Below are 22342 nucleotides of genomic sequence, written 5' to 3' on the forward strand. Positions count from 1 at the left end.
CGAGCTTATGCCCGGAAACCAACCGATTTGAATTTAGACAGATTGTCTGGTTTGAATTTTTGTTTATTTTATTATATATATATATTTGTGTATATACTGCCGGCTTAAATTGTAAATAGTTTTGTTTTAATATAAATATTTTGTTACTCATCTCGATTCGTTATTTCAGTTACTAAACATTATTTTCCTTATTGTTATCTCCGAGAACCTAGTTCTCTGCCCAAATACAATTGCATTCACAACAGAACCCCGTCATCTCAAATCAGGGGTTGCACAGTACACATGCATATGTGTGGATTTACAAACACAGATACTATGCACACGCACGTGTCCATACACATAAGAAAACGTATCATAGCCCAAAATAACATTTTCTTAAAGTACTGATGTTGACTTTTTCCTGTTTCTTTTAAAAAACCTTAACTAGCACTAAACGAGTCCATTTTTCTTTCAGCGTAGATGGATTCGGCAAAGGTCAACACACAAAAAGGCGCACAGACGCGCACAGACATAAAGGGCACATATGCCATCGCTACTATTTTGTTGTTTCATTAGGAAAAAAACTTGCTGACTAAATGTCAGCATTCATGTTACTCTTGATTCACCATACAGGGTCTTTTTGACAGTCATAATTATTTTCTAAAAACAGCAATCCCACATGTTTTCACGGGTGTGCTTATTCTGTAACATCCTCAGATAAGCTGTAGCTGCCATCTATGCGGTGGCAACGATACATTTTTTGGTAGGGCGCCCTTACAGGCAGTAGGTTGAGAAGTGTCAAGTAAATTGCATATTCAGAACGCTTTGATAAAGTATAAAAAGGGAATGTCTCAACACAAATGCAAAGGACCACAACGGAAGCAGAAAAATAGAACGGTAAGGCAAGGCAAGGCAAATTTATTTATATAGTAGGGTGACCAAACGTCCTCTTTAGCCCGGACAAGTCCTACTTTTCACGTAGTATCCTTGTCGTCCGGGCGGGTTTTATAAATTCATAAAAATGTCCGGTTTTTATGATTTTTCACCGGAGCAATTTGAAGAGAATCCGTCCGGCCGCTGGGTGGCAGCAGTTGACATGGCTCCTACTAGAGGGGAGGGAAGGAGTAGTTCTTCTTGTTTTTGTTGGCAGTTTACCCCTATCATGAGGCATAACCGCCATCTACTGGGTTGACGATTAGGCCACAACGCCTGCCCAGTTGTTAAGGTTTTAACGATAAATACGCAAATAATGGCAACTGTTGACTTCTGTCGGAGCTTTGACTGTAAAATCCCATTTGATGTCGCATCGTTGCGCTGCCGATGATTATAAACTTTTCTAGCAAAGTTTGATTTTTGCCTCAGCTAGCTATCAGTAAGCTAAACCATGGGAATTATGGGAAACGTAGTTTTGAACTGCTACGTTTGGAAACGTGCTGGTTGAATAGTTTGTCAGTTTACAGTTTGTCTGAAATCTAGAACATTGAATGAGAATATCAATTGAATGGGAATAACAATTTGTCAAGGACAATTGTCGTGATAGTAATTTATAAAAATGTTTAAAATATCAATTGAATGGGAATAACAATTTGTCAAGGACAATTGTCGTGAAAGTATTATATAAAAATGTTTAGTTGGCACATAGCCTACTGTGTGTATGTGTATTGACTGGACTACATTTCCACGGGTCTGCATTTTACATACATATATATATAATATATATATATGTGTGTGTATCAGTGACGTGCGGTCAGGGGAGGCAGGTGAGGCAGAGCCTCACCTGTCATCATGACAAAAAAATAATTATAGCATCAAATTTATATTAATATTTGTCCATTGCTCTTTATCTATGACTCATTTCAAACATTTTTATAGTCAAAATCGCTGAATTTGCCAATTTCCTGTTCAAATAAAGAAATGAAACGAGAGCTGCGGCAGCAACGAGTAAAGCCTCACCTCTGATTGCGCAATCCATAACAAACTGGGTTGATACATGGAATTGGAGCGTGCTGGTTGCCGTACATCTGCATGTCGCCATTATAATGTTTCCAGATACGTTTCTTTGACCTGATTTTCCACAGTCTGGCTAATGTCTTTAACCCTTAAAGTTTAATGTTTGTTAGCGACATATTTAGTTTTGCTGATGGGAAATAAAACCACAGTGAAAAGGCACAGGTTGCGGCAGATAGTACTCTGCCGCACTGAAAGGGGGCGTACGTGAAACTGGACTTTCCGTCAAAAGTGGACGCGATTAACACCACACCGGAGCTAAAAGGTTTGCTTCAAACTGCGGGACAGAAGATAACTCGCGCTTTTCAAACGGAGTGGTACACCCGAAAAGACTGGCTATGTGGCTGTCCTTCGAAAAATCGCCTTTGCTGCTTTCCCTGCCTTTTCTTCTCAACTTGTGCCAATGTCTGGACTAACACGAGATATTGTGACATTAAAAAACTACCACGAAGCCTCAGCAAACATGAGAGCTCGACCACTCACATTCAAAGCCTGATTGCTTTAAAAACTTTTGGAAGCTCAAGGATCGATTTGGCTTTGAATAACAGCGGAAGCTCAACGGTAGCAGCCACAACGCCCAAGGTAAAGGAAAACCGAAAGAGTTTGAAAGACCTCATTAATGCAACCTGTATCCTAGCTAAACAGGAGTTAACATTTCGTGGTAACGATGAGCGTGTAAGCTCTTCTAAACGTGGCATATATGTAGAACGATTACATGGTTTTGCTGAGAAAGATGAAAGGTTAGCTAGACATTTGGACACATCCACTGTGTTTTCTGGCTTGTCAAATAGAACACAGAACGATCTAATTGAAGCAATCCTCTCCATTGAGGCGGAGAGATTTTTTTAAAGTAAAGGAAAATAAGGAAGACTTTTACAAAAAGGGCGTAGGTTTGCATAGGGACGGTAGGGACATAACACTACCAACTTTTCAGGATGCTAAAATTGTCTCCACCAACTTTTAAGCAACCTTACCTTTTTTGCATGATATAATGTTCAGTTATATAGAGAATTTAGATCTTTCAATAGTTCCATATGTTGTAAGGATAGAATTGACCCTACCATTATTAAGTGAATTATTTTCATTATGTTTATGTTTGCTAATAAAAACCAGACATTTATTCAGGAAGTTTTCAAAATGTTTCTTTAGTATTTTTTGAGAACAAAGGTTTGAATCGAACAGTTTATCATCTGAACCAATGCACGTAAACGTTATTATCAGTTGATAAAGATTTATTTTGCATTGATCATTTTGCCTATTAATTAATTAAGTTCATATACATGAGAAATGTGGCCCTTTGCCCCCTTCATCCAATCTGTTTGGTCTTATTAATGTCCCGTCCCCAGCAAAAAGTGTACCTACAGGCAGGTTATGCTGTTATATCGTCCCTACGAATGTTGAGACCAAACCTATGCCTTTCCAAAGTAATGCCGGTTTTTGTGGTGAAGGACAGGCGCAAGACCACAAACAGTTTTAATTTCAATCTTATAAAAAAAAATTTTTTTAAAAAGAGCTTAGACTAAGAAAAATACAATAGAATAATTAAAAACTAAATTTTGGCCTTAAATAAAATATTCTTTGTTTTTCTTTTCACACTTTTTGTTTAGCAATCTGTAATAAATTGATTAAAGTATCAGAATTAAAAGTTTTAAAAACAACTGAATATTTCACTAAAGGTCAGAATTGAATTCTGTGGTTTTGTACACCACTCTTTACTCTCATTTATGTTGCATGAATTATAGAATTGCGACGGCCAACACATTCAGTGTGTAGAGCAGGGGTGTCCAAACTTTTTGCAAAGGGGGCCAGATTTGGTGTGGTAAAAATGTGGGGGGCCGACCTTGGCTGACGTCCTTTACGTAGGACGATATATTTAAGCAAATTTTAGCAAGCCATTCTGTGTGTCACATTTGCTTTATATTTTTTTTTTGTGCTGAAACTATTAATCGAATAACTCGAGTATTCGATTAAAGAAAACAGATCCAAATTTAATTTTGCTGCTTCAAGTATTCGTTTAATTAAAGTGATACACTGCCCTCTAGTCTGCCTCATTTCACATGGCTGAATCCAGGTGCTCCCTGTTAAGGCCAACATAAGCCAAGTTTTTGTTTGAGTTAGTTTTTTAAATGCATTCATAATTTAGTTTATTGGTATATTTAGCAGTTTTTTTTGTGGGAATATGTGTCTGAACCATTTGTCAAGAGCATTGTTAAAAAAAAAAAGCGTCAGCGTTTTATAGCATTTAAGCTAGCAGACTTTTGCTATGTAAGTTTAAGGCTCAGCTCAGGTATTTTAATTTTTCATGTTCCTTATCCGATCACTCGATTACTCGAACTAACTAGTTCTTCGATTAATCGACTACTAAAATAATCGATAGCTGCAGCTCTAATTTTTTAAAATTAATAATTTCTACAATCTCGCAACTATGCTTTGTGGCGTTCTCTTTCGACTCTCGGGCTCTTGCGAAATACTGCTGCTGTAAAATTAAACTAGCTTCAAGCTGCTTCAATTTCTCGCTACGTATCTTTCCTGTAATCTTTTCGTACATGTCAGCATGTCTAGTTTGGTAATATCGCCTCACATTGAACTATTTAAAAACAGCAACTGCCTCTTTGCAAATGAGGCAGACACAGTTGTTGCATATTTTAGTGAAGAAATAGTCCAATTTCCACCTATCCTTGAAGCGTCGGCCGTCGCAGTCAACTTTTTTTGTTGTTGTTGATTGTTGCCATTTCAGAAAATTGGGAGTAAAGGGTCACACGGGGTAATGTTGCTCAGGGTGTTGCTGCAGTTTAGTTGGTAAATGAGGAGCAGCATTTAGTGTGTAAGCTACTTCATATGCTGGTAGCAGTACTGCTGACCAATTTATTAGTCTATGTGCGGGCCAGATGTTAATGATTATTATGACCGAGGCTGGGGGCCGGATGAAATTTGACCACGGGCCGCATTTGGCCCCCGGGCCGGACTTTGGACATGCCTGGTGTAGAGCAAATGCATGTTATTTTCTTACTTTTACGTATCGATAATATGTACCGTGTGTGCGTGTTTTGTGAAGAATGCTGATGAGATATGAAATAACCAGTAGCCAATTGAATAAGCTACCCTTTTTGGTTTATATATTTGGAAATCTGACACTAAAGGAGTCAGTGCCTCACCAACCATGAACCTCACCGCACGTCACTGGTGTGTATGTATATTGTATTTTAGTCATTATTATTATTTTTTTTTAAATTTTCAAACCGCATTTTCCCATCCAGAGTGAGGGGGCACACATGAAATATATTAAAGTGATAAAGACATCTTTGAGTGAACTTTGAGTAAAATTCAAGTATCTTGAGGCCGGGCTGAGTGTGCTCTTTTTTGGAAATCAAAATAAGGTCACCCTAGAAAAGCAGCAAGCATATTTACTATAGTCATGCACCAATGCGTTTATTTTTCCATTGTTGCTCAAGAAAACAGTGACTTTTTCCATTTCAAGGAGTAGGGGGCATTGTATTAGCTGGGTAAAAAGTTTTACTAGTTTCGGTTTATAGTGATTTTTTTGTTGTTGTCCGTAAACTACATTTCCTCACAAACCCACATCAAGGTAGCATTTAGCTTAGCAAGGAGAGGTATGAAAGTCATTTTTTGACTGTCCCAGTGCTCGTGAAACTTAAAAAAACCCGCATTTATCAAGTTTTCGTCGGCCTTGATTCCCGTATATCCGACTGCCGAAACAGCCTGATAGCACAAATATAAGTACGCCTGCCCCTCTGCTATTGAATGCATTGTTGATGTCAGCGTGGCGGCGCTGTAAAAATAGAAGTCCTTATTTTGGGCCCCGCCCCTCAGCGAAAATTCACTCAAGACTTTCTACTACGTCCAAAACGAACGCCGCCGCCGCTCACTTTCATTGAGAAGTCCCCTCCCACATACACAATGAATGGGTTGCCGACAGTGTTGTTAATAAAGGTGTTAGAATATAACAGCGTTACCAACGGCGTTATTTGTGCCAGTAGTGAATAATCTAATTAATTACTTTTCCCATCTTTGCAACGCCGTAACCGTTACTGAGGATGTGAAGGCGTGTGTTTACTACAATTTGGTTGACGAGAGACGTCTGAGACATGGAGCGAGCTGAGTGGGAATGGGGAGGAGGGAATAAGGTCGTGACGCCATCGCAAACGCAATGCTATGTGGCTCGGAGCGTTACCAAAACTTTTTGTCTCTTTTGTTGCTCTGCCATCTTTACTGAATTTGCGTGAAAACATTCGCATCGACTTTCATCTTTATAAAGTGACGTATGCCGTAAAGCAGTCAGCACATTTGTAGGTTACTTTGGTTCCTGCCACCCTCCTCAAAGTTAGTGTCGGTGAAAGAAAGCGATACAAACCCCCTCAAGATATAAAAGAGTTGTCATCCAACTAGTTGTCAGTCGACATATTATCACAAATGTTATGGAAATATTTTATAAAGGTTGAATGCTTTAAATGCACCAACAAAGCTCAACAGCTGAGCAGCGCTAACCATTCCAAGCTGCTGCTTGACTCGCTTGGCCAGCTTCCGGTTCAGAAGGCTAACGAGCTTTTGGAGAGACACCCACACCACACCCCACCACCCAAATAATCTAGTGAAGATTCTTTATCATTTTTTTCCCTTTTAACCTTTCCAACACTTTTTAATTTTCCCTTTTTTTTTTTTTAATTCATCTCGCGGACGTGCGTGCTAGATAGCAGCAGGTCAGCAATCTCCTTTAGGACTAATTAGCCGAGGAAAATGGTTAGCATTTATTCTGGGGCGGCCTGACCTCGGCAAAGACAAAAAAATCATAAAAGCAATCGAGCGTTATCTGTTTGCTTTTTTAGTGCTAATGAACAAACGCTGACGCTGTCGTGTTGCCACTCGGCGGTTCAAAGTGTTAATTGTGATTGGAGTGAAACCTCGAGTTGCTTTCCTCGCTCATCGACTGGCCTGTAAAAACAAACGAGTTATTAAACGACTTCATAACTTTGTCGTTATCATAATAAAAAAAAACTAATGCAGCAAAAGCCAATAAAAGCCGCAAAGTATTAGTTTAAAAGTCAAACTTTTAAAGTCACTGACAGAGTGTTGGTGCAGAGGAGTTGGCAGCTAAGCTAATGATGCAAATTTTTGGCCCGATTGTGTTTAAAAAATTGACATAATATTGAAAACTTTTTTGGGAATTGAACAAAAATCAGTTTTTGAAAAAAAGTAACCTTTGATGGGGTGCACATTTAACTTAATAACTGTCATTGATGGCGCTATACATCCAATGCATTTTGACCCGCACAGGCTGGCAGCGATCGATATGATATCCAACGATCCTAGGAGCCCCATTTCAAAATTTTTTTTTTTTTTTTTTGATTCAATGCAGATTATTAACATTAATTAAATTTGCAAATTTACACTTAGAATTGTCTGTAGGTGTGAGTTAGAGCAGGGCGGTAAACTGAAAATTTACCGTCACCGAAATTCTTCACGATGACCGACGTAAGTTTGACCATGTCGGCAAATTCGGTAATTTAATAAAAGAAGAAAATATAGTCTTTTCATCCCGCTTTGACTCTGTGTTCTGCTATGTTCATTCCCCTTTAAGAAAGCAGACAGTGTGCTTACGTATGGAGTCACGTGGTTTTCAGGAAGCCGAACAAACAGAAGCCCGGTAGGCTAACGCCAGCGGCTAACGCTACAAGTAAACTGAATGGAGTCGGGCTTAAGTTAGCTTCGCCAAACTTTCACCCGCCATTAAGTAAACTCTTGCCGGGTTCCAGACGGGCTTTCACCCGCTGTCCTCATTGGTTCTCGCGATTTCAGGAGAGGTTGGTTTCAGTGCTTTCTTCTGCTAGCCAAGCCACAGGCTAACGCTAGCGGCTAACAGCGGCTACAAATGAACATGAAAGAGTCGGATAGCGGCTCTAACCTTGTCGAAACGGCTGAAATTAATGAGTGGACTGGGCACGGACTTCATGTAGCAATCATTATGTCGCGTTATTTGGCATCTCTGTGTGATTTCTCTGAAAGCGTTCATGGTTGTAAAGCACTCAGCATAAAGTATAATCCAACAGTGAAGCCTACATATAATATGACAGTTTAATGACCACAGCTATTTTTCTGTATGTGTTTGCTTTATTCTGCCATCATAAAACCTTAAATATTTCATTGGCATCAGAGCAATACAGCTTTAATCTGGTTGTGTCTGTGTGGGGGGGTGCATGTATTAAAAAATTTCGGGAAAAAAAATAAACCTGAAACCTTGACGTAAACACTTGTGTTGAATAATTATGTCAAAGCAGCCATTACCAATAAGTTGTCTGAAGTGTACTGTTAAAGCTGCAAGTCATCTGTGTTAGAATGACATGTTTGCACAGTCGTCATATTGATTTTTATAATGTTGTACATTTTTCAAGTCATACAAGCTGTTATAAATGTTCACACTAGAATTCTTATTGTTTACAAGATTTTTTTTAATACTTAATGTTTAGACTGCTTGTGCAATTGTTAAATTGAAAGCTGGTAAATAAATTTAACGAGAAACGGTTAATTTGTATTCCATGCATTGATTCAAATTTTCAAATTATATAACAGTCCGCTTGGGCGAATTTATCGTCATTTATCGTTATTGAGGTAAATCTGCTCAATTTATCGTGATACGTACTTAAGGGCATATCGCCCAGCCCTAGTGTGAGTGTGTGTGTGAATGGCAACGAGTTCAGGATGTACCCTAACTCCTCCCCGTTGTTAGCTGGGACTAGGGGTGTGACAAAATATCGAAATGGTGATATATCATGATACTTTGTATCTCAAAAGGTTATCGATGTGCTCCTGCCAAGAATCGAGATTTTGTTTAAAAAAAAGGTGTCAATGTCTACAAAAATAAAATAAAAATGAACCAAAAAGTTGCTACCAAAATCTTCCACCATAATAGTGTCTCGGTAGGGCATTGAACATCGATGACAACAGTTTCTAACATTCCGATGCTCCCGGAATCGTTCGAATTTTTAAATTTCGATTCCTTGTTTCGATGCCCTGACTACCGAGTGGAAAAAAATTGCTCGAGTTTAAAGACTGATATTTATTTAAAAGTTATAATTAGCCTTGTGAGAAGTTCATTTACTTTAAAAAAATGTCGAGAAGTTAAGACTTTAATATAAACTATGCAATTTTTGGGACCCTGCCTCTTAAAAGAACCGGAATCGGGAATCGTTCGGAACCGGAATCAAAATGTGGAATCGGAATCGTTCATTTTCAAACGATGCCCAGACCTATGTCTCAGTTAAGTCTAAGGCTGCATTGACCGTGCTCGACGCCCAATACATTTAGACTGGCAACGTTTGTTCATTCGAAACCAGAGCATTCACAGTCATTCTGTCCAATTTTCAGGGCATTTACAGGTCCTTGCTGTTCATTTTAGGGCATTTACAGGTAATTTCCTGTTGAGTTTAAGTCACTGCCTATTCATTAGGGTGATTCCCAGGTCATTTCCTGTTCTGTAACTCAAAATAAACAGGTAGAGACCCCTAAAACACCCAAAATTCAACAGGAAGTAACTGAAAATCAACAGGTAAATGACCTTAAATGGCCCAAAATTACCACATTGCCTGCCATTGGCTGCCACCGACCACCATAGACGTTAAATCCGTTTGAAGTGGGAGGGATGGCAGCGAATGAACATTCGTTCATTCGCTGCCACCCTCCCAGTTCAAATGGATTGGACGTCTACTAGTGATGAACTCATTCCAATTCACAGCAGAAGTTTGTTTTCTGTTTATTAGTTGTTTGTAGAATATCCTAGAATGATTTCCTGACCAAAGTATCGATAATCGTTGTATCGCCATATCGGCAGATCATCGTTATCGTGAGCTTTGTATCGCAAATCATATCGTGAAGTACCAAGAGGTTCCCACTCCTAGCTGGGATAGGACCCAGCACCCTCGCAGCCCTCGTGAGGATAAGCGGTTTAGAAGATGAATGAAGGATTTTGCATACTGGTTGCCTGTAGATTTGCTACGAGACGGAGACTTTGGTAGTTCATTTTAACCTGTTTTTAATTAACATTTTATTAATTTATAATTGTACAGGGTGTCCCAGAACTCATGTCAAAACTTCCCGGCGTCCATAGCATGAAAACCAGAAATCTAAGAGTCAGAGTTTATTTGCAGATACCCCCCTCCCCCTTCTTAGCACAGCTAGTACAGCAAGACATCTTGCCGTACGTTTTGCTCAGGACTTCCTCCACGTGTCCGTCATGAATCGTTGTCTTTAGGTCATGCCAGAGCATCTCAATAGGGCCTAAGTCTGGACTTTGACTTGGCCACTCCAGAACGTGTATTTTGTTCTTCTGAAACCATTCTGAAGTTGATTTACTTCTGTGTTTTGGATCATTGTCTTGTTGCAGCGTCCATTCTCTTTTTAGCTTTAACTGTCTGACAGACGGCCTCAGGTTTTCCTGCAAAACATCCTAATAAACTTTTGAATTCATTGTTTCATTTATGATCGTCCAGGCCCTGAGGCAGCAAAACAGCCCTAAATCATGATGCTCCCTTCACCATGCTTCACGGTGGGGATGAGGTGTTGATGTTAGTGAGCTGTTCCATTTTTCCTCCACACATGACGTTGTTTGTTACTCCCAAACAATTCAACTTTGGTTTCATCAGTCCACAAAATATTTTCCCAAAACTTCTGTGGAGTGTCCAAGTGCCTTTTTGTAAACATTAAACAAGCAACAATGTTTTTTTAAGAGAGCAGTGGCTTCCTACGTGGAGTCCTTCCATGAACACCATTCTTGGCCATTGTTTTAAATACAGTTGATGTGTGCACCGAGATATTGGACTGTGCATGTAATGTATGTAAGTCTTTAGCAGACACTCTAGGGTTCTTTTTTTTTTTTACCTCTCTGAGTATTCTGCACTGAACTTTTGGCATCATCTTTGGTGTATGGCCACTCCTTGGGAGAGAAGCAACAGTGCCAAACTCTTCATTTGTAGACAACTTCTCTGACTGTCGATTGATGAGCATCCAGACTTAAAGAAATGGTTTTGTATCCTTTGCAAGCTTTATACAAATCAACAATCGTTAGGGCCCAAATACACCAGATGCATGATCGTTCCGGTTCCGGTCCAGCTCAGTGTTGAGTGCGTGCCACGCAGTACGTCAAAAACAGGCAAATCATACCGGCTGCACACGGCTGCGGTCCGCCAACTTCGTTTCCTCGTGAGCGCTCGTGTGAGCGTGCGCTATAATGCGCCATTCAAAACAACGAAAAACACACAGAGTCTATACCAGACATGTCCAAAGTCCGGCCCGGGGGCCAAATGCGGCCCGTGGTCAAATTTCATCCGGCCCCCAACCTCTGTCATAAAATCAATAACGTCTGGCCCGCCCACAGACTTAATAAATTGGTCAGCAATACTGCAACCAGAATATGAATTAGCCTACACACGAAATGCTGCTCCTCATTTACCCACTAAAAGGCAGCAGCACTTTAACCCTTTATTGCCAACTGTATCACATTTGATACACCTAAAATTTCATGATTTTGAGACTAATTTAGAATTTTGACATTTCTTTTTTGGGAAAAAAAAAACAAACCAAAAAAAAACGATGGATACAAGTCAACACATGCATTCGCAGGTTCTATGAGAAAAAAAAAAACATAATTTAGCATGAGTTACAGACATTAGAGCGCTTATTACACATTCATTTTGACTTTTCTTTTTACAAATTTGAAAAAATGGTTTCATTAGGACCTTATTTTTCAAAATTTGGGATTCTCTGATAATTGCTTCATGTTGCAGGTACTGAAGGGCTAAGCAACATTACCCCGTGTGACCCATTACTTCCATTTTCTAAAATGGCGACAATCAACAAAAAAAAAAGAAAGTTGACTGTGACGGCCGACGCTTCAAGGATAGGTGGAAATTGGACTATTTCTTCATTAAAATATGCAACAACTGTGTCTGCCTCATTTGCAAAGAGACAGTCGCTGTTTTTAAAGATTTCAATGTTAGCCGATATTACCAAACAAGACACGCTGACATGTACGGCAAGATTACAGGGAAGATTCGCAGCGAGAAATTGAAGCAACTTGACGCTAGCTTAATTTCACAGCGGCAGTATTTCGCAAGAGCCCGAGAGTCGAAAGAGAACGCCACAAAGGCTTGTTGTAAGATAGTTGAAATTATTCAATTTAAAAAAAAATAGCAAATGTGACACACTGAATGGCTTGCTAAAATTTGCTTAAATATATTGTTCTACATAAAGGACGTCAGCCAAGGTCGGCCCCCCACATTTTTACCGCACCAAATCTGGCCCCCTTTGCAAGAAGTTTGGACACCCCTGGTCTATACTCATCAGAGAAGCAGAGAAAGAGCACATTTTTTCTTTGCATATTGATATTTTAGTTATGTCTCTTACTTCCAGATTGACTGCATAATGTTGAGATCAGAGCTCCATGTGTGGGGGGGTAGGGGGGCGGGGCCCTATTATGCCCTTGGTTGTGTCGGTGGGTTTATATCTTTGTGCACATTTAAAATTTATGGCACATAACATCTCATAGAGCTGTTATGAACAACTGTTGAATCATCTGTAATATTTATAAAATGGATAGCGAATTATATACTACATTGAAAAAATGGCGTACTTAGAATTGGTGTCTCAACACTGCAGATTCCTGTGCCCAGCGCAAACTGTTGGTTTTTCTATGAAAAGTCGAGTAAAATGTAGGAAAGAAAGAGAAACGTCTTGAATAGACCACCAGGTCGAAACTTGTGTGTGTCTCTTTATTCTCTTTCGTACTTTTCCCCCTCGACCCTGTATACAAACCAACATTGTGTGTGCGGCGGGCATGAGAATTTCTGCAGTGGAGCCACTTTCAGATACGCTGCTTTTTTTTTTTTTCCGCTCAAAGTTGTCAGCACGTCGTGTATTTGATATCATTGCCAGAAAAACACACATAATATGACACCTTGCAGCTTCCCTTTTAATGCTGTCCAGATAATAACGATCTGCTGCATCGTATATCACTTTGTGACTTTCCACCTCCATGATGAAACGTTCTTCGTCCATGTTTGCTGGTGTTTAAACTGTGAATAAGCAACTGGGCTGTTACGTCCAGGCCCAGCTCCGCCCATTTTGTCTGATGCGTGTCCGGCAAAAATAGAAAATAGCCTATACCATCCGGGGGGCTGCGGCAGATAGTCCGCAGGCAATCCGGAGCACTGACGCGGCCGGTATACGTTGAACAATAGGATATAATGGGAACGGATTGGCTCCGGCGCTATTTTTTACCGGAGTCGGACCGGAACCGCAACGATCATGCATCTGGTGTATTTGGGCCCTAAATCGCAGTTTTTCAGACAGCTCTTTTGACCAAGCCATGATGCACATCAGGAAATGCTTCTCATCAAGACTATTCTTACCAGGCGTGTGTTTTATAATGGGCAGGGCAGCTTTAAACCACTCGTCAGTGATTGGGCACACACCTGACTTAAATTGTTTGGTAAAAATTGGTTTCAATTGCTTTTAAGTCTCCTTAGGCAGAGGTTTCACTTACTTTACTATTCTTCCCCCTTCTGTCATTTTCTGCATGCTATCCTCATTAAAATATGAAAACCTATACATGTTTGGGTGGTTTTAGTTAAAGCAGGCACTGTTTTTACAACTGTGTGATTTTGACAAAGATCAGATCACATTTGATCACATTTGATGCAGAAATATAAGAAATTCCAAAAGGTTCAGATGTTTTCATACCATGTATTTTTTAAAGAACCAAAAATAGGGTTAACTTATTTACTGCCATAGATAATAGGAATACAGCATATTTTACTCCCAACTCTCCTAGTTCAAATGGATTAGACCAGTGGTGTCCAAACTATTCCACATTGGGCTGCAGTGGGTGCTGGATTTCTTTCCAACAAGATAAAATTACACCATTTCACCAATCTGGTGTCTTAAAAGTGTAATCAGTTGATTGCAGTCAGATGCTGCTTGCTTTAGCAGAAACATCATTGGTTAAACTGTCTGTGCTCAGATGGTAGGAACAAAATCCAGGACCCACAGCGGCCCTTGAGGACTGATTTGGACACCCGTGGATTAGAGGTTTACCTTGTTTGGAATTTATGGAGTTAACAGTGGTGCTATATTAGAAATTTCTAAAACGGCTGACTTCTTGCGTTTTTTACAGCTTGGCTTCTTGAGACTTTTTGGTCCGTCTACTTCTGATAGACATCCCCACCAAATTTCATGGCGCTTAATGAAATGGCTTCAGGGGCTGAATTTTTGACAACTCTCTGGCAGCACTTCATATATAGTACTCTAATATAAAATAATAACTATTTGTCGGTATGTTGGGTGTTTTTTTTCATAAATCTAATTTGAGCCTTGGAGGACTTCATGAAAAATTCAGTTCCTGCTTGATTTTGAAGTCGGGACTGGTTCTGATTAAGCAAAAGTGAAGATGTTTTTCATCTTTTTCAGATGTGTCATGGAGGTCTTTTATTGCTGTTAGATGGAACCAGCAGCACTTAGATTAATAATGTCACAATTAACGATGTCAAAATCATCCATCGACAGCTAAAACGTTGACGCCCAAGCTCGACATTCACGATTTTTTCTTGACTCAGCATTAAAGATGACTGAGTTCAATTTTGTGCATTGTACAACTTTCAAATCCCCATCACAAACTGTACAAAGAGTTGGGAGAAATTGATGGAAGTGTTTTGAAGGTGAACTTGGATGAGTCAGACAGGAATTCCAGTCAAAAACAATTCATTCGAAGCAGTTAAAAATAATATAAAAAGAGAGATGATGGATAAGGAGTGTTTTTGCTTGTTTGCCTAAATTCAAAGCATACAAATTCTAATAAATAGAAAAATATGAATGATGCATGTGAAAATGGGAAATAATGACAAAAATAAATGTGAAATATACAGTATATAGAATTAAATATCTAAAAATATTTTTAATATATTCCTAAAAAAAAAAAAAAAATCAGCAAATAGGTGAGTCCCAAACCCCAAATATGAAAAATTCAATGTATTACTTTTCTAATCATGTTGATCTTTTTTTGTATTTGATTTAAAATTGTACTATATATTTTTTAATTTAAGAATTAATTCCAAATAAATATTATATTTTTAGCAAATGTATACATTTTTGCATCTTTTATTGTAAATTAAATTTGTAGATTTTTCATAATCAAAAATTACATTTATATGCTTTTCTTTGGTTACACTTGGTGTCATAATTGTCATAATAATGAAACGACACCCGTCACAAATATGAATGGGGGCTTATGACATATGTCACTGAGTGTCATTTTGTAAATTAAGCCACTTTTGATACAATATTGAGATTTTTAAAAATGTATTTATTTTTAATGTTTATGGGTTGAGATTAGAACTGTGTTAGGGTTAGGACACTTAATGACATCTGTCATAAGCCTTCATTAAAGTTCATGCATAGTCTATGGTTCATGACAGTGTTATGTCACAATTATGACAGTTTTATGACAGTCTTATGACACAGAGTTCAACTAAAGTGTTACCTTATCTTTTAACTACTGCTGAAATGGCAAGTCATTGTTGGAATGCTATTTTTTTAGTCAACTTACTCATAGGGTAGCATTTTACTTTTAGCCTATACCTATACACTGAGAATTTCAAACTAGAAAACAATTTTACTGCCACATGAGCAGCAAACAGCAATAATGCAATATTTTGATTTGTCCACTTTGAAAGGTTTCCAGGAGAAATGGCTGCATTTGCAATAATGACCAATTTGCTATTGCTGATTACTAAAGAACAAAAAAAGGGTAAAATAGGTCTTTTCCCTCTGGTGAAGAAGGTAGTCTATTCTTTAATTTGGTAGATTTAAAGTAGTGCATAGTATTAAAAGAAATAGTTTAGGAATCTTGAACAATTTGGTCAAAATGCTGTAAGATGGCTGTCAATTTGCTAGTACCTTTTCAGACTATTTCACAATGATTGTTCTTAATTGGCTTGATATGCTTTGAATTTCGGCACACTTCCATTTGATGGAAATGACTGGAAATAAGTGTTCCCTTTTAGTTCCTTTTAAAGTTCATATTGGATCCTCCACAATGAGAAGCTCTTTTGGTCTCATCAAGATATTTTTCTCTCTTGGTCCTTTAGTTTGAGTCCGACAAAAGGTAGTCCAAAGTGCAAAGAGTGGTTTGGGTAGAAGCCCTGGCCGTCGACCTCTACCTGCCGAAGAACTGGTCATACTCGAGCAGGATGAGCTCCACGATCTGGTTCTGGTAGACCATATGCACGGCTATGTTCCACGTCTCCGTCTCGGGCCTGAGCAGCGTTGGGCCGAACACGATGGCCACGCTCTGGTTGGTCATGCGGTTTTCTTCACTGTGCTCGATCACCCTGAAACACGCAAATTGATTGGCTCAAAACTTGCAGCGAGAAATTAGAAAACTTGGAAATCGACATTTTTTTGGGTTGTTTTCAGAGCTGAAACGAATACTCGAGCAGCTCGAGTTTAAAAACTGATCCGAGTAATTTTATTCACCTCGAGGAATCGTTTAATTTTGCCAGCTCTAAGCATCACGTTTTGCCTGGACTACTTTTAATGCGGGACAACGCGCTGATGTCAAGTGCGTAGAGGAAGAAGCAATAAAAATATAAAATAAAAAATAACCTTACTGCAGCCGACAGCCGCTACAAACTACGCCGACGTTGCTAAAAACTAGCCCGCATGATGCTACGGTGGTAGCAGGTAGCGTGTGATGCGTCTCATAGATATCACATGTATGTTGAACTAGATGCGAAATGACAGTCAGCGGCGTTAGTAAACAGCCGACATCTTAAAGCAGTACACTTCTCAGCCCTAATAAATAAGATTAACGTTACTGTCACTCGCTCACGTAACGTTAGCCCTGCGGAGGGCTAGGTTTCTATTACTGGTAATTATGACCACTGTTGATGCGTGGCTAGCAGGGGCGGACTGGTAATCTGTGGGTTCTGGAGGATCACAGAACGGCCGGTGCCGTGGACGGCCGGCGGCCGCCATTCATTATACATCACTGTTTTTATCCCCTCTATCTTCTGATTATCTACAGTTCACATCCAATCCGACAGGTGGCAGCAATGCGCCTGGCTGTTGACTGCCAATCTGATAGACTAGGAACGAAGAAAGCACAGAGTAGCCTTCATTGGTTCCTTCCTTGTGGAAGCAAAATAGCGACGACCGTTAATGCACAATATGGATGGTGGTGGCAAAAAACAGAAAAGAGCAGGATGGCGCGGAGAAGGTTAGGGAGAAAAAAATTAAACTGGAGAGTGAAGCATTAAAATGTCATAAGTCGACAAATATTTTCGCAAGCAGCAGTCTGGCTGCAACGGCCACGTCGGATAACAACAGCCCAGCTCCCGGCAATGGTGAGAGGGAGCGGCAGCCGCTCTGACGTGCAGCCGGTGCAGGGAGAGAGAAAAGAAGAAGGAAGTAAGCTGGAGGATGTTCCCCAGACAAGCGCAGGGCAAGTAAATTGGGATGAAGAGGGTTACTTGCTCGGTATACTGGCAATTGTTATCCACCAGGTAGCTACATTTTAAATGAAATAAATGACAATTAAAGGGTTAGTGCCAGCTAATCGATGTACCCGTTTGCAATCGTGTCAAGTTACAGTATGCTCGTCCTACTATCCCACTCTTAAGAAAAAATATTTTAGCCGTAAAACAATGTATGCACACGCAGCATAGCAATATTAATTCAGAAGAAATATAACAAAATATTAATAAAATGAATAGTTTTACTTTAAAGTTTAGGTAGTTAAACTGATATGATATACAATATATTTTTAATCATTTATATATCGTTTTGTTGTCTGGTTAATACTTTCCAATGAAGGTTATGTATACAGGATTTGTCTTGAAATGTTTATTGTATTTTCATTGAAATTGATTATTTGTATGGCAGGGGTCTCCAAACCGGTCCTCAATGGCCGCTGTGGGGCTTGGGTTTTGTTTCAACCGATCCAGTACCGACAGTTTAACCAATGACGTTTCTGCTAAAACAAGCAGCACCTGACTGCAATCAACTGATTCCACTTGTAAGACACCAGATCGGTGCAGAGGTGTTGTCTTGTTTTGTTAGAATGAAATAGAATGAAATCCTGTGCCCGCCGCAGCCCTATGTGGAATAGTTTGGAGACCACTGAATTATGGCATAAACAATGAAGTCATTTTATAGACAGAGATATATAGAGATATATTATAATCAATTGGATACCTAAAACTTGCTTTGAAAAATAAATTCTTTAATTTGTTTATTCAGGTTGATCATAGAGCTAGTACAGAAAATGAATCCAACTCCAGTTCAGACTTGCAGTACTTTGAGCGCCCCAAGTCAGACAGTCACAGTCTAGACACATTTTCTTAATTTTTCTCTGAAAGTGCACGAAATTGATGCATTTTACAATAAAATGTAAAAAAAAAAAATTCTCCCCGGGGGGACATGCTCCCGGACCCCCCTAGGGGTTCTGTGTTTCCTTTCGTAAAGCGATTCTTGTGGGCTGGGCTGAGTCAAAGTCCAGGGCTGCTTTTTAGTCCCAGTCCGCCCCTGGTGGCTAAGGTGCCTAACATACAGGCTTTATTTAGTCTGAAAACATAGCGCTGTAGAGTGATAAGGGTGTAAAATAAAAACTTAATAATGCTGTCAATTTTAGCTCCGTAGTCATTGCTGGATAAAACACCAAGTAGCACCAGTCCCTAATGTGCTCCAATACAGCTGGTATCATACTGTAACGTTGATCAAGATTCACCCGCTTCGTTAGGTTGCAATTATTTATTTTTTGGGAACTTGTGGAACAACCAACACACGACTGCTGTCTGCGATAGCCGACGCACACACACCTACCAGAACTACAACAACAACAGGAAAGCACTCTCCTGCACCTCCTTCACCCCTGCACGTCACGCGGTGCATTCAGGAAGGCATTCATATATCCCCGCCATATTATAACCTGATATGTTACAATACATTTATTTTGAACACTGCAAAAACTCAAAATCCTATCAGGACTTACAGTTTAGACTAACTTAAAACTTAACTAGAACTTAAAAATAGCTGGACACAAATGGAAATTCAATTGAAACACGTAGGAAAAACACCCAACTTTTAAGTGATGTGTGTTATCAAACGTAATGGCATTTTTAGGTAAGAAACATATATATATATTTTTTTAATAAGATCTAAAAGTTTTTTGAGTGAAAGCAGTGAATTATTCTTTAAAAAAATTTTTTTTTTAAATTCTACTCACATCTGAGAGGCAATTATTGGCTGTTTTCAACAATGTACATAAAAAATAAAGACATTGATTTACTGAAAATGGTTCAATATTAGATCAAATGTCTTGTTTTTTCATGCATATTTATAATTGCTCTTTACCTAAAAAAATGTTTTATCCGATTACTCGCTTACTGGTAGAGTTTTCAGTCGATTACTCGATTACTAAAATATTCGATAGCTGCAGCCCTAGTTGTTTTTCATTTCATTATTTTTAGGTCTTTAGATTAACATTTGGTGAGTGTCTTCTAAAAATGCTGTATAAACAATCGGTAAAAGATTTACCACTGAGACAAATGCATTTAGTTAATATTCATTCTAATGGACTGATAAGCCTGTCGCAATATGCAATCATTCCATTTATCGCATGATAAATAAAAAAGAAGGCGGTAATTTTTCCGCTGCGATTTATCGCCTCGCGCACACGCACGCAGACGTGCTGTCGGATTCCTTGTTACCAACTGCGCAAAATGCATCTTCGTTCCAGGTCCGGCAAAAACTAGCGCTGGAGCCAATCGTTCCCATTATATCCTATTGTTCAACGTGTACCGGCCACGTTAGTGCTCCGGAGTGACTGCGGACCATCTACGGCGCGCCGGTGTTGTTGACGTGTGGACGCTCCCGTCAGGAGTGACATTTCACGCGGGGCGGCTATTTTTCGGCACAACGCAGGATATTTACAACGAAGTCCGCCAAAACATTGTTACCGACTTGGCTGCTACGAACAACCTTGCTTTGACAACGAACAGCTGCTTCAAACTCGTCCTGTTTATTAAAGTCGATTGTCATATGCCGGTGTTGTGTAGTAATGAGCAGACGTGACTTCAGCGGCGCTTGCTAACTTTTTTAATGCGCGCACACACTAGATATCATGAAATAGCAAACTAGATGTACACTAGATATCATGAAATAGCAAACTAGATGTACGTCCATGCCATTGGCTACATGAGCCCAGAGTGATTATGGGACACGTAGTCCATATACAACATCGATAAATTCTAAACTGTCATGACTGAATAGAAGTTAAGAAGGCCAAATAAATCCATACCAGTGACTAGATAATGTTGCAAATATTGTTAATTCAGTACGTGACACAGATGGATTCGGACCACAAATAGGATGTCTTGCTCATGTAGTAAACCTAGCTGCTAAGAGAGCTGTAGCAATCAACAGTGTGCCCCGCCTCACTTTACAAACAGTAAAGATTGTTCTCAGCACTTTTATACAAATTTTTTTCAGATCAGTATGAAGTAAATAAATAATATAACATAAATATTATGCAGTAAAATGCGTGTTTATATGATGGCAATTTAATTTTTGCTCGTTAGCAAAACAAATTATATATATATTTTTTATATATAATTGTTTTTTTGTTGTTGTTTTTTTTTTACAGAGAATTAAATGTATTGAATCGGATCGAAAATCATGACCCCGTATCAAAAATCGTACCGAACCGTGACTTAACTGTATCGTTGCATCCCTATGGAACACCATTGCAGAAGCTGTGACGGGAAAGTTTTCATTTGCCTAAATGCTTAAGTTATTACCGTAAGTGCAATTTTTTTTTTAAATTTTTTAAAACACATTTATTCTGTGTTTCTGTGTGGTATCAATATTGTCTTTTACTTAAGAGGCATGGTCTATTGTTTTTAGTTGTGATTTCTCAAAAAGTATTTTTGAATATAAGAGTAAATATTTATCGCGTTTAAATGGGTGTACTTGATCTATTAATATATACTGTATTCTGACTGTTATTGTAAATTGGTTTTAAAAAAATTGGGGGGGGGGGCCCAATAATATCGCAATAATTTATGAGAATAATTATCGCACACTAAAATTTGTTATCGCGACAGGCCCATGGATTGATAAAAAAAATATACAGGTAGTCCTCGGGTCACGACGTACCCGACTTACGTGATTTTGACTTTAAGATCCCAGAGTCTCGTCCGCTATTTTGTCTCAAGTCACTTTTTTTTTTTTGTTAAATAATGTTGACTTTTGTTTTGTGATGCATGCTTTTATTTCGTCGCAGGAAGCATAGAGCAGGTAGTACTTCAACAAGCGAGTAAGAGCGCATGTACGCACGAAGGTCTTTGAGCACACGAAAAAGAGCACACACGCACACGCGAGGAAGAGCGCCTGCGCACACACAAAGAAGTCGCGCAGCCGAGTGAGCGCGAGGGGACAGATTACAGCTGCGCGCACATTTGTTGCTTGTGAAGCATCCGCAGAGGCAACACCTGTATTTAACACATTTTGTACTGTTTATTGTGCCTTTTCAATTGTGGACGAATACTTGGGGGGAGTTTATGTGATTGTTTTTGATGAAGTGCGGATTCTATGATACATGCTTATTGTTTGTATGGATTGTTATTGCTGTATCAGCAGCTAGTTATGAACGTAAATAGCGTACCGCACGAATGCTATTTTTCGACCGTGACGTCGCCATCTTAATGCGGAAGTAAGACATTATAGACACGCCTTCACATACAATCCATTATATTTCTGCTTGTTTTCTCCGGTAATCTTTAAAAAAAGAACATGCCGATCAAACACTGCTGCATTGGAACTTGAAGAAACGACTCTAGACATTACGACATATGAAGGATGTTTTCTTCACACGTTTCCCGAAACCAAAAACTCTGAGGAAAAAATGTGAAGAATGGATCAACTTGCCCGGACGTCCAAGGTGAAGCCATTCATATTTCATATGCAGTAAACATTTTGTTGGGGGCCATGGTCCTTCAGAGGACCAAGAGGTAAGCCATTTTGATATTTTTACTCATTTTTTAGCGTGTCGTTTTGCCGTGCTGCTTCTGTCTGACAAAGAATGACCTGAAAAAAAAATGAAATGGTATCTGACTGCCACTGTTACCATTTCTGTTGTAAAAAAACAACTTTAGTAACGGGAAAGTGTAAATAAATTATAGAATTTAGATTTGTTATTAATGAAAAAATAAAAAGTGTTCTTTGGCTGTAACGTTCGCTACATAAAAATAGCAATGTAAATTGCCCCCAAGAATGGTCAGAGACGTAAGACAAC

General features: G+C 39.1%; 1 protein-coding gene across 6 annotated transcripts in view; it reads right to left on the reverse strand.

The window, feature by feature from the left end:
- Positions 1–4952: 4952 nt before the first annotated feature.
- Positions 4953–22342, reverse strand: part of LOC130930366 (rho GTPase-activating protein 12-like) — a 97138-nt gene continuing 79748 nt past the window's right edge. For all 6 annotated transcript variants that reach the window (XM_057858274.1, XM_057858273.1, XM_057858272.1 and 3 more), the window contains one exon: positions 4953–16379. In XM_057858274.1, coding sequence (XP_057714257.1) covers positions 16205–16379 — 175 coding nt within the window. In that variant the 3' untranslated portion in view covers positions 4953–16204. The remainder of the gene's footprint in view (positions 16380–22342) is intronic.

Source organism: Corythoichthys intestinalis, chromosome 14, assembly GCF_030265065.1.
Source record: "Corythoichthys intestinalis isolate RoL2023-P3 chromosome 14, ASM3026506v1, whole genome shotgun sequence".
Taxonomy (NCBI): Eukaryota; Metazoa; Chordata; class Actinopteri; order Syngnathiformes; family Syngnathidae; genus Corythoichthys; species Corythoichthys intestinalis.